Below are 14,149 nucleotides of genomic sequence, written 5' to 3' on the forward strand. Positions count from 1 at the left end.
TTGAATCACGTTAAAGCATAATATCAATTTGTCAGGATATAGATTTAGATATACATGTATATCGGTCCACATAGTTTTGGCCTTAAGGATGCGTCCAACATCTTCCAGTTGTAAACCGAACGAGATTTTCTACCCGCAGATCGATTGCTGTGCTACCGAAAAGGACGGCCAAGCACATACCTTTGCTTGGTCCTGGAACACACACGACTCAACAATACAGAATGACCTTATTACCAAAATCCAATCACAAGAACAGGGAAACAATCGCAAATTACTGTCCAGTAAATAATTTACCAATGATTCCACAGATTTCACACAGGCCTTTTAAATCCTTATTCCTGTTGCCCAATGGTGGCGACGGGTTTCCTTGAAAAGCAGCCTCGCAATCATTAGCAGAAGCAGCAGCTTGATCCGCGAAATCAGCCAACTCGAAGAAGGTCTCAGAGTTCAAGTCGTTGTATGCCTTTTCAAGAGCAGAAACAGCCTGGTCATAGCCGAGGATGCATCTCTGGAGAGGTTTCCGGTGCTGGGAATCATTCTTGAGGAGTTGAGATATGTGAGCTCGGGTGCTATTGGCGAATACATAAGCTAATCTCACTGCAGTGAAGGCCAGTGTGTATTGATCAGCATTTGAGGTGTGCGAGTCTGAGTAAAGAGACTCCACACAGAAGGAGTAATTTGAAGTACGCTTGCAGATCTTGACCACTAGTTCGGTGGGGGAGGAAGAAGCTTCGGAGGGAGTATGGAGGATTGAGAAAAGAAGCAAGAGGATGGAGAGGAGGAAACAATGAGAGGGGGACATGTTGAGAATGAATGATGGGATTGGGAAAGGAAAGGAATTTGTAGCTGATGGGCCTGACAAGCAAAGTCCTGTGTGACAGTTTTGTTAGAATTGGAAAACTGACGTGACATATTTTGTAAAGGTAAATGAATTTTACCTACATAGGCGAGATTACAGCCTGCCTTTCCATTAGGGCTGTGCAATCGGTCGGTTCGGTTCCGAACCGAACCGAACCGAACCGATAAAACCGAAAACCGAATTGTTAAAATTTTAAAAACCGAAAAAATCGATTATAAAGATATAACCGAACCGAATCGAACCGATAAAAATCGGTTCGGTTCGGTTCGATTCAAACCGAAATCTGCTGGGTTGGGCTTGGGGTCGATAAGATATCCAGCTATTCTCCACCTCTCTGAGCCTTGATTTCACCATTTCCAATTGCGCGGTCCAGAGTAACTTCCTCACGTCCTCCGCCGACAAACCTTCCTTCTCCGGTTCGCTCTCCGGCCTAGATCCATCTAAATAGTTGGTTTCCGGTGGTACCAGGCCGTCCAATCTGATCCTACTCTTTGCGATGTTAAAGGACCTGAGTTTTTCCATCAGGCTTTCCCCATTTGCATCCAACGGAGCTCCGGGGAGGCAGGCATCTGGAGGAGGGCTCTCTTGTGGAACAACCGTCTGAAGATGCCATTATCTCCTGGATCGGGAGCAATGTTGGTTTTGCTTGGGTTTAAGGTATCCGAGGCTGGACCGCGGGAGAGGAAAGCCTTGATTTCACTATTTCCAATTGCGCGGCCCAGAGTAGCTTCCTCACGTCCTCCGCCGACAAACCTTCCTTCTCCGATTCCCTCTCCGGCCTAGATCCATCTAAATAGTTAGTTTCCGGTGGTACCAAGCCGTCCAATCTGATCCTACTCTTTGCGATGTCAAAGGACCTGAGTTTTTCCATCAGGCTTTCTCCCATTTGCATCGAACGGAGCTCCGGGGAGGCAAGCGTCTGGAGAAGGGCTCTCGTGTGGAACAACCGTCTGAAGCTGCCATTATCTCCTGGATCGGGAGCAATGTTGGTTTTGCTCGGGTTTTGAGGTGTCCGAGGCTGGACCGCGGAAGAGGAAATGCGGCAAACCCATTGATCGGTTTTTCGGTTTGATCGGTTATTTAACATGTTTAAACCGAACCGAACCGAAAACCGAATAATTTTAAATATATTAACCGAACCAAACCGATTATTCCGAATAACCGAACCGATAAATCGAAATCAATCGGTTCGGTTCGGTTTTTCGGTTTAGACCGAAATCTGCTCTCCCCTACTTTCCATAACAACAAGGACAGTCAACACCCAAGTAATTTGGTTGATATACGTCTCTAATAAAAAATTGATTTACCCCAAAGTAGGATCCTGATTAAACAAAAATACCATGCATGCATATATGCTGTTTCCCTTTCTTACTTGTTAGGATTGAAGTAAAATGGGAGAGGAAAACTCCGAGGGTGTATATATATATTCTTCATTTGGACAAGGGAGGATAGGATACTTTTAAAAAGAAAAAAAGAAATTAAAACATATTTCCCTTCTGAAGGGGGGAAAAACTTACTATTAAGTTGAATACTACTTATTTGTCCTTTATATTTTGGATTTCATTAGAAATATAAAGAATATAATTATAAATTTATAAAATATTTTGCCTTTTGCTTTTTTGCATCTCTCTAAAATTAGATTTATGATAAAATCTCTTAAATATATAATTTTTTTTTTATGTTATTCAATGATTTATAATTAACATGTGAATGATTTTTAACGAAAAATTATATCATATTATATGAAATTAAAATTGTTATTGTAAAAATCAAAGATGTAACAAATTAAACTTAATGTTTATTATTTTGATTTTATTCTAATTATTCACCAAAAATTGAATTGATATCTAATCGCACCAAACAGAAAACGCACATTTTGTACATATGTTTTTTAGGTATATTTTATAATGTTAATAAAATTGATATCTATTTTTTATATGTAATTAAAAATTATATATAAATATATAATCTAATTTATCTTTTTAACCATAAATGCATATAATTTAATATTATCTACTATTTTTTATTACTTAAATAATTTTAGCATTAAATTACTTTATAATCTCGAATTAATTATACTAATAATTCATATATTAGTTATATAATATAATTTTACATGTTACTTATACATGTATCTTTTAATTAAAAACTACATATTTAAGAAATACATATAATATAATATAATATTATATATATATATGCGCCTTTAATAATAATATTCTAAGATTAACAGTATTTTTTATTATTGTTTTGATGTTAAATTTAAATTTATTTACTACTTTAAACTAGAACCATACTTTTTAATTATATACTTAGAAAAATCAAATCAAAACGAATCAATTTTAATTTTTTAGTTCAATTTATTGATACACTGATTTCAATTTTTAGTTTTAATTGAAATTAGCGGTGAAAATAAAATAAAAACCAAACCATTATATGTTTTCAACAATATTCATGACCCCTCATGATGAAAAGTATTACTTGCCAAGAAGCTGCCCTTCTGGCTCGAGCTAAGGGTTACAAGAATACATCTTTGAGGGTGAGTGTGACTGCAAAGAGCTTATTGCCTCTATCAATCACGGCAATATCCCCTCTCATATTCATAATATCATTCATGAGATTATTACTCTTAGCCAACATCTAAACTCTGCCAATACTCTTGCTCAAAGAGTGCTCAGAGATAACCTGCTACTTCTCAATCATTCATATCTAGCAAGATTTGTATTAAGTTCTTCATCTGAATGATGTGTTATGCCTTTGGAAAAAAGGGGAAAAAAAGAACAGAATGCTACCCACAACAAAATTGCAACAATTAATGAACACATTTTCCAGTGGAATGTACAAATGTCAAAGAAAATCAAATTAAAAAAGAAAAAATCTGTGTGCTAGCTATAATGTGTATAGTCTTGCAATGCAAAATTTGACTGAACAACTTTATTTGGTTGGCCATTTAGACTCAAGATGTTAAAAGAGTCAACAATAAGACAGAAGGTAAGACAAAAGGAAGTTGCATGGTATTATTACTGGAGGCTTAAACTCCAATTTTCGATCAACGATGTAACAAAAAATAAAAAAATAAAAAAAAGATAAAAAAATCAGAGAGATTTATATTAGTTTTGAAAGCTTTTTTCTGTAACATACTGATCTCAATTCTATTAAAGAGAAAATATATACATAAGAGTGTTACAAGGCACAATTACATAATTCAATGAAAGTCACACTTGCTCCTAAATTAACACATGATAAAGTAAATAAGAAGTATACGAGGATAAAGGAGCCATTCCTTTATAGGATAAACAAAAAATAAAAAAAATTGTTCCATGATTTCCTGCAAAAACTAAGGAGTATCACAGAAAAATCTTAGTTGTTAACATTCTCCTCCTTGACATTATTTTCAAGACTCCAAGTACTACCCTAAAAAACATGAATCTTCTTCTTGATAGAGGCTTGGTCATTATATTTGCAATCTGTTCTTCTGATCTAAAATGAACCAGCTGCACATTTCCTTTCTTTTTTGCTTCCTTATAGCATGAAATTTCACATTTATATGTTTGGTTGTATCATGATACACATGATTCTTTGCCTTTGAAATAGCTTATTGGTTATCAACAAACACAATAGTGGCATCTTTTTGAACCTGATGAAGATCTGATAAAATTTTTCTAATTCAGATAACTTGATTTGTTGCTGCAGCTAATGCTACATATTATGTCTCTACCGTTGATTGTGCCACCAGATCTTGCTTTTTGACATTCATGAAAAAATTCCATACTCCATTGAAAAAATATATCTAATAGTACTATTCATGTCATCTGTACACCATGCCCAATCACTATCTGAATAACCTATCAATTTTCCATCTTCAACACTAGTGTACCATATTCCATAGTCAGTTGTCCCCTTAATATATCTTAATACATATATAGCAACTCCCAAGTGAACTTGACCAGGAGATTGCATAAATCTTGAAAGGACACTTGTTGCGAACATAAAGTTTGGTCTTATAGCAGTCAAGTACATCAAACTCTCTATCAAACTTTTATACAAACTTGCATCCACCTCACTCTCTTTATTTCCTTTTGAAAGTTTTTCATTATAAACTAAGAGAGTAAAGACTGATTTAGGCCTTTCCATTCTGAATTTCTCTAATACATCCAATGCATACTTTCGTTGGGAAATAAAAATTCCATAGTCATTTTGAAGAATTTGCATTCCCAAGAAGTAAGTCATTTTCCCTAAATCAGACATCTCAAACACCATTTCCATCTCCCTCTTGAACTTCTTCACTACATACGTGTTATTACCTATAACCAACATGTCATCAACATAAATAGATACAATTATTAGTTTCCCATCATCATTTTTCTTCACATATAAAGTGGCCTCACTTTCACTTTTAACAAAGCCACACTTCATAAGATGTAAATCAACTTTGTTGTACCAGGCTTTAGGAGTCTGCTTAAGGTCATACAAAGCCTTATGCAACCTGAAAGCATAGTTTTCTTTGCCCCTTTTCTTGAAACCATATGGTTGGTTGACATATATATCCTCCTTTAATTCTCCATTTAAGAAAGCTGACTTGACATCTAAATGAAATACAATCCACTTCATCTGAGCAGCTAAAGCAAGAATTAATCTAATAGTTTCATATCTTGCAACTGGTGCAAATGTGTCACCATAATCTATGCAGGTTGTTGTGAGTAACCCTTCACTACCAATCTAGCTTTGTGTTTATAGATTGATCCATTTGTATTCAATTTTGTTCTGAACACCCAATTGACTCCTATAACATTTTGTGATAAGGTCTGTTTACTAATTCCCAAGTGTGATTTTTCTCTATCATAGCAATCTTTTCCTTCATTGCATTTCTCCATTCTTCATATTCTTTCGCTTCTTCAAATGATTGAGGTTTTATCATCACATATATGCAATTCTCATAAATTTCAGCCAAAGATTTGGTCTTAAGAGTAGGAGAGTCTGGTGGAGAGTCTTATGCTTTAATTAATTCCTCATTTTCAATCATTTCTTTTTCCTTTGTTAATTTTTTAGTCTCCTGAATTGGATTCAATGACAATTTTTTATCCCCTTCTTCCTTCTCAATCTGTTCTTTATCCCAATTCCAATATGTATTTTCATCAACAATTACATCTCTACTCACCGTGATTTTCTGAGTTGACAAATTGAACGCCCCGTAACCTTTTGACATTGCTACATACCCCAAAAAAATTTTTAATTGGGCCTTTTGATCAAGTTTGCCCTTCTTGACTGAAGGAATGTGAATATAACATACTGAACCAAATATTTTAAGGTGTTTTGCAGATGGTTTGACCTCACTCCATGCCTCAATTGGTGTTTTTCCTTCAACGGACTTTGTTGGCAGCCTGTTCAGCAAGTATACAGCTGTATAAACAGCCTCTGCCCAAAATTTCAATGGTAGCTTCTTATCCGTCATCATGCTTTTAGCCAATTCAACCACAGTCCTATTCCTTCTCTCACATACTCCATTTTGCTGTGGTGAGTAGCTAACAGTTAATTGATATCTAATTCCCATGTCAGCACAGAATTTCTCAAATTCATTTGAAGTATATTCCTTTCCATTATCGAATCTTAGGGACTTCAGCTTCCAGCCACTTTGAACTTTAACCATAGCCTTGAATTAAACACAGAAAAAACATGAGCCTTGCTACTTAGAAAATAAACCCATGACATCTTTGTAAAATCATCAATAAACAACACAAAGTACCTATTATTGCTTAATGATTTTGTGCTCATTGGTCCACATACGTTTGTGTGAACCAACTCCAACTTCTCCTCGGCCCTCCATGAAGCTCTTGAAGGAAATGACTTCCTATGAAGTTTTCCAAATTGATAAGAACTACATGCTTCATTGTTTAAAGAGATTTCTGATAAATCTCTTATCATGCCCTTTGATTGCATATTTTTCAAAGTAGCAAAATCAAAATGGCCATATTTTTTATGCCATAAAATTGAGTCAACTTTTGCCTCATAATTCACACTATCATAATAATCACTCCAATTCAAGAGAAAACTCTTATCAACCATAGTTACTTTGGCTAATAGACTGTCATCACGATCATAAATAGAACAACATTTTCCCTTGAAATCTAAAAAATAACCATTTACAAGCAACTGAGCAACACTTAATAAATTCTAAGCTAAGTAATGAATAAATAGGACATCATTAATGAGCCTAATACTGTAACGACCCGAAAATCGGACCGCCACCGGCGCTAGGATCCAGATCGACTTAAGGTCGCTGGGACCCGTAGCAAGCCTGTCATACTCTCTGCGTACCTGGAAAATCCCATACATGATCAATCATAACCTGCAAACCTCTGCCATAGTTCAACCTGTGCATGTACTATCTCTATACACAGACTCCCCTTGTCAGAGCACTCATCAAAGCTCTAACGGAGTCCACACAGTATATGTTAAACCTGATCATACATACTTATCAACTAGACATATACATAACAGACCATATAAACAAAAGGGATTTACATTACATCTGGGTCAAGCACAATACTATACAAAACCATTACAACTCTTTACATCATTATTTTTCTTTACATCATTATTTTTCTTTACATCATTACATGTCCACACTAGGCTATTCCACATCTCTTACTCTTTCTCTTCCTGTACCCTGCTAGACTCCCCTGCACACTGAACCTGCAAAACTAGGTTAGAGGAGAGGGGTGAGCTATAAAGCCCAGTGAGTAGAAACACTGAAAACAGTTCCTTAATTACATGCTCTCATGAAATGCATCACATTATCACGGATGGACATGACCACCAAAACTCCCTCCAATGTCAGTATGCCTGGCCCGACCAGGTCTTACAACCTCAATATGCCTGGCCCGGCCAGGTCTTACAACATATGTATGTCTGGCCCGGCCAGGTCTTACAACATCTGTATGCCTGGCCCGGCCAAGTCTTACAACAGCTCTAGGGCTATTGGGGTCGCCTTGGTCCATCCAAATCATCATATTCATCATATTATACAATGCGCCATATTCGTGAAACTAATGCAATCAACCTACTATAATTATCATGATGCATGAAACGTGCTCAAAGCATTTTATTTCTGACAATAAAAGATTGAGTTACGTTCTACTCACCTCTGGCTGACTCTGGTCTAACTTGGTTAACTCTGGTGCAGTACTCACTGCTGGTCTTTGCGGTTCCTCTGGTCCGTACCTACACAGGTGGACTCAAATGAGGGACCAAACTAGCTCAAGAACATCTCTAACCCACTTCCCAAAACCCCTCTAATACATCCTAAAACAACCACATAAAGCATGCAAAAGAAGGCTGGACAGGGCACTTTCGGCGGCAGGTTCGGTGGCCGAAAGTCCCGTCCAGAGACGAAACTCAAGCACCTTCGGCGGCCGAACTTAACTTTCGGCAGCCGAACCCTTTCGGGGGCAAGGTTCGGGGGCTGAAGGGCACTCCAGAGACGAAAGTCTCTCTCTTTCGGTGGCACCTTCGGCGGCCGAAACCCCGCTCCAGAGCCGAAAGTTCAAACCTTCGGGAGCGAGCTTAGGCAGCCGAAACCACCTCCTTAGCACGTTCGGCGGCCGAACCTTCCTTCGGCGGCCGAACCTTCCTTCGGCGGCCGAACCTGGATTTGCCATGTAGGCAGAATCCTGCTATTCTCATGCACAACTTCCCCCAAACACACTCAAATATGCAACCAACCAAACCACAACTCGCATATACTCATGTACATGCACAAAGGGGTCCAAAACTAACTTAAAACCCCAAACCTGGCGGCATCCACTATAGCGTGGAAACTCTCTTTCTCTGCTGGAAGAATCAAGGAGGAATACTGGGGATGCAGTCTCATGGTATATCTCCTTGCCTTCTTCTGGTCAGTGTCATAAGCCTGACCCACATACTGTAACAGATCCAGGAACTTGTCTGTGTATTCATCTACACTCATCTCCTCGGTCTGCCTCAGCTGCTCAAATTCAATCACTTTCAACTCCTTGGAACTGTCAGGAAAAGCCCACCCTGCAAACTCATTGGCGAACTCTCCCCATGACATGCTGTTCAACCTGGGGTCCACATAATTCTTGAACCACTCTCGAGCCTTCTTACATTTCAATGTGAACCCTGCCATCTCAATGGCTCTGCTATCATCAGCTCCTAACTCTACGTTCTGGCACTATTGGATATGTAGAGGGCTATTGGTGACAAGTCTATCCTTAATGTGATTTGTTTGTGATGTGATGTGATGTATTTCATGATTACACATGTTTTAAATATAATGTTTTACCATTCTGCTCACTGGGCTCTAGTAGCTCACCCCATTCCCTTAACCCCCAGGTTTGCAGGTACGGGATAGATTAAGAGGTCAGCAAGAGTAAAGTCATGTTTTATGTAATAGCTAGATGTGGACATGAAAATAATGTAATGTAAAACTTTGAGCAGTCATGTAATGTAATGATGTATATTGAGGTTTAGAGTTGTGCTTGACCCTAGTATGAATGGTTAATCCCTTTTGTACATGATCTATATAATGTTTTATGATGTTTATGTAAATCAAGCTTAATATATGATATGTTACCCCATTGGAGCATTTGATGAGGGCTCCAGTGTGGGTTTTATGATTATGAGTTCATGCATGTACAGATTAAGCTTGGTGAATGAAAGAAAAAGTTTACAGTTTTTATGTATATGTATGATCATGTATGGGATTTAACAGGTATACAGGATGTATGTTAGGCTTGCTACGGGTCCCGGCGACCTTAAGTCGATCTGGATCCTAGCGCCGGTAGCGGTCCGGTTTCCGGGTCGTTACAATATTCTTGTTGTCTCTATACTCAAATCTTTCCCTTACTACTAAACCTTCACCCTGATTTCTTGTACCCTTCTGAGTATCGAGTTCTGCTTCTTTGGACCTTGCTGCAGTCTTCACCTCTTCAGCCGTGATATTGGTTCTTGAATACTTCAGAACCTCCCTCAACTGTTCATAAGGAGGCAAAGAATTCAACAAATACTACTTGGAATTCTTCCTTCACCTTAATTTGCAGATTCTGCAAGTCGGACAATATCTTTTGAAAAACGTTCAAGTTCTCATTAATGGTCTTGCCCTTGTCCATCTTGAAGCCCGAAATCCTCTGCATTAGGTACATTCTATTAGGTAAAAATTGTTCTAGGTAGAGTTTCTCCAGAAGTCTCCAGATTCCAAAAGCGGTCATCTCATGGATCACTTTTCTGAGAATCTGATCCGAGAGACATAGAACTATCAAGTTCCTGACCTTCTTACTTTTCTCTTCTTGACCATTTAACCGGCTCCTCAATCTCTTTCTCTTTTGATCTTACTTCTTGATCCGAGGTGATAATTGAAGCAGCCCCAGAAGATTCTAAGGTTTTTGGAGTTAAAAAAAGAATTCTTTTCTGGACTAGAGTTCTTGGTTTCTTTGATTCATTCTCTTCCTCAAGATTCTATATTTCTAAATCATCATTAAGAGTATTTTGCAGTCCCATGATCTCGAGACTTATCTCGATCTTTCTTTTCAAAGCATGAAATCTCTTCTCCCATCAAACTTCTCAACATCAAATTTCTCAACATCAAATTTCTACATCGTCGGCGCCATTTTTTTCTCAACCAGACTTCAAGAAAACTAATCGGCAACAAACTCCCCACTCACAAACCGTGCTTTGATACCACTTGTTATTGGTGGAGATTTAAACTCTGATATCTAGTGAGTAATATAACAGAAAATAAGGAAATAAAAAAAATAGAGAGATTTACGAGTTTGATTCGATCTTTGAGGATCGTCCTACGTTTCGGAAGAGAGAATCCTTTATTTATGAAGAGTTACAAAGAGAGAATAACCACACACAAGTACAAACTCGAATACAAATAAATAAAATTGCAGAAAAATCACAATTACAACACTTTTCACTTTACGCACTTTTCACACAAAAAAAAGAGGGACGCTTGCTCCTTATATAACAAACTTAACGACCTTGCCCCCAAATAAAAGACTGAAAAATCCCTCAGTACTTTTAAATGAAATCAGAAAAACAAAACACCATTGTTCTTCTTAATCCCTTTCAGACATTCCAAACACTTTAAAAATCGGCGCGTCAGACCTTCTGACCTCTTTGAAAAATCTGTACATTCAGAGTTTCCGGACATTCTGCACTTCTGCATCCGAACTACTTATGCCCTGGTGAATCCTCATGCTTCCGGATTATCCTCTTCCTCTAGCCTCTCGAGCTTCCAAGTTTTTAAACCTTAGCGAATTTTCGAGTCTTCAGACTTTTTTTGACACCTGGCCTATCTTGACGAGTATTCGAATTCCACCAGCTCTGCAAATATCCCGGACACTTCAACCCTTCTTTTATGAGGCCTGGTCAACTCGTCTTTTTAGTAAGTTGACCCTTTAGTAAATCATCCCGTCAATATATCGTTATAACTTGTTACATGTCTAATAATCTGTAAGACCATTTACAGGTCGTCTGATCTCTTTATATTTTTTATTTAGAAGTTTAATTTTTTTAAAGAATTCGAACATCATTCCTACACAAAAGAGCTTCAAATGGAGAGCATACACACGCATTTGGGATTAAAGGAGCCAAAACAAGAAAAACTCTATCTACCAAAATTTGCACGGCTCTCTTTTGAGCTTAGGTGAGTCTAGAGTTTCGTTTCTGATCGATATACACAAGGCAGAAACTGAACTATCGGTTCATTTGTTGCAGAAAAGCTTGGTTTAATTTGCTCATTCAAGAAGTGCCGTCCTCTAAAATTTGTCCAAGGGCATGTTGGTTCAATTAATAGAGAGTGAGATCGACTAGAATCCTCCACCACCCCCATGCCCTTCAAATATTACTGGAACCCGTGATAACGTGTTACGCGAGCAATTTTTCAGAAAAGAGGAAAGGGTTGGGAGAAATTAAACGCCATAAATATTACTATTGAGCAAGCTTTCATTTTCTGAAGCAGCAACGAGCAGTCAAAGATTGGCGGGGCACGTGAGAGAGAGAAGACAGCTTTGTCGTCAACTTAACCTAACAGCTAGCAGCTGCTTTGGAGTAAAGGAACAGGCTGTCGCCCGGGCCAAGTGTAATCACTAATCAGAGCCAGAGGGAGGTTTATCTATACAGTCCTCCAGCCCATCTGTCCACAAACAAGAGCTTCTTAATTCTCGCTCGTGAGTCATGACTGGCTATCTTCCACTTGGCTGTACAAAACGCGATTCCCTTACAATTGTCTCTAGTTTTTCTGAAAATCATCAAGAGTTTGCCATTTTGCTCTTTAAACCATGGATTAATAGTTACAGAGCTGTTAAATCTTTAGGTAAATAAGCTCATAAACAATTAAAAGTATATCAAAATCAAATAATCTTTTGGTGGTCATGGAAGTTTTTTAAGTTTTCAAATAAGATAAATAATCTTTCAATTTTTAAAAATATATCAAAGAGACTAAAATCTTATAGTGCTGGAGTTCCTCACCAACTATTCTAGGGTTTTAATCTGCAATATTTTACTGAATTTCTGTTGTATCCTAAATTAATAATTTGTTACTTATTGAATGACTTAAAAAGATTTTTTTTTTTTTTTGTCATTGCTATCAATTTATTTATAATATAATGAGATCTAGTTCTAATTATTTTATTTGATTTATTTTTAAAATTGAAGGGTTTTATATATACCTAATGGATATATTAATATTCTTATTTTTTTACTATTGTAATAATTGAAGAAGGTTTTATGTGAACTTAAGTTTTAAGGATTTATTTCTTCAAAAAAAAAAAAAAAAAGTTTTGAGGATTTATACAATCATTGATCTATGTTTTAAGAGTTAAAATAGATATTTTGCTCCACAAGTTAACGAATAGTTCCTCATCCTCCATTGTATGACCACTCAAATAATATAATTTAGCATCTCTTATCATATATATATATATATATATATATATATATATACAAGTGAGAATGATGGAAAATAAACTCGCAAGAAATTAATTAATTAATTAATTTATTTTATTTTATTTTTTACTTTTATGATATTTGTATAAATTTAAAATTTTTTAATTAAGTTTTTTCATAATTGATTTTAAGGAAACCGTGACCTTCAACAATTGAATCGGTTTTGCAATAAATAAACAAATCACTTCACCTTTAAGTAAATGGAATTTTATAAAAAGCAATAACTAAAAGAATGAAAATTTAACACTATTTAATATATAGTCAATTAAAACTTTATGATACATTAAATTAAAATACAATGAAAATTATTTAATTGGATTCAAATTTACCTTAACAATCAAATTATAATATTTTCTTATACAAGTGAGAACATGAAGTACCCATAGTTGGCTTTGATAATTATATTTTTTTTTCTATTAATAAATACGATTATAACAACGTTAATTGGAGTAAAATACCTTGTAACTAGTAATATTATTTATTTAAATAATATAATTAATATTTTTGTATTGTATTTTTTTAAATTCTCTAAAAAATTTTATTAATAATAAAATTATTAATTAATTCTAATTCTAATTTAAATGTTGATGAATAATTTCAAATATTTATAATTCTAGGCACATCTATAAAATTTTAGCATTCAAAAATACTTTCAAATAATAAATTACAAAAATTGAAAAAGATAAAAATAAAAATAGGTCATGCTACATGTCACTTCCTTAAACAACATTATCTCATAGAGGGCATATTAATTAATTGTGAAGAAACTTTTAAGATTTGGCTTTCGTGTGTGGATCTGTTCATTTCATAAAATAAAACACCACCAAACTTAAGTAAGGTGCGACTAGAAAATACACACACACTACTTAAACAAGACAGCTATCAAATGCATTAGTTTATCCACCTCTAGTGCATACAATATTCAAAACGGAGCCCTTTATAAGACCTGAAAGTGAAAAGCAGAGTCCCGCACCCCTGCAAGTAGAAATCAATAATTGTTGGCTTGGCAATCCTACTGTTAGGATTGTTAGTTCTGATAGTATAAATAGAGAATTGGATAGGAATCAAATAACACAAGAATTCTGTCTTTCTCTCTAAATTCCCTCTCTTTCCATCTTCTTCTTCTTCTTCTTCCTTCCCTCTCCCCTTTCTTCTATTTCTGGTCTAGCTATGGCTCAGCCATAACACCTACAAATATAGCTATTCTAGCAATTCACTGCATTCAGAGTTCTACTTCCACACAAAGGACAGTAACAAATCATAAAGGGCTCACCATTACTTGAGCAAGGGGATGCCAAATGGTGATGTAGTCTGCAAACT

At 36.2% G+C, this 14,149-nt stretch overlaps 1 protein-coding gene across 1 annotated transcript; it reads right to left on the reverse strand.

Annotated features, from left to right (window-relative positions):
• LOC110620284 (pectinesterase inhibitor 8) lies at nucleotides 1–873 on the reverse strand. The gene has a single exon (XM_021763967.2). The coding sequence runs from the start codon at nucleotides 800–802 to the stop codon at nucleotides 272–274; it is 531 nt and encodes a 176-aa protein (XP_021619659.1). The 5' UTR covers nucleotides 803–873; the 3' UTR covers nucleotides 1–271.
• Between the last annotated feature and the right edge of the window lie 13,276 nt (nucleotides 874–14,149).

This window comes from Manihot esculenta, chromosome 8 (assembly GCF_001659605.2).
Source record: "Manihot esculenta cultivar AM560-2 chromosome 8, M.esculenta_v8, whole genome shotgun sequence".
Classification (NCBI taxonomy): domain Eukaryota; kingdom Viridiplantae; phylum Streptophyta; class Magnoliopsida; order Malpighiales; family Euphorbiaceae; genus Manihot; species Manihot esculenta.

What these genes read in the sequence shown, in the direction of transcription:
- LOC110620284 (XM_021763967.2), bottom strand. Translation starts at nt 802, where the DNA reads ATGTCCCCCTCTCATTGTTTCCTCCTCTCCATCCTCTTGCTTCTTTTC.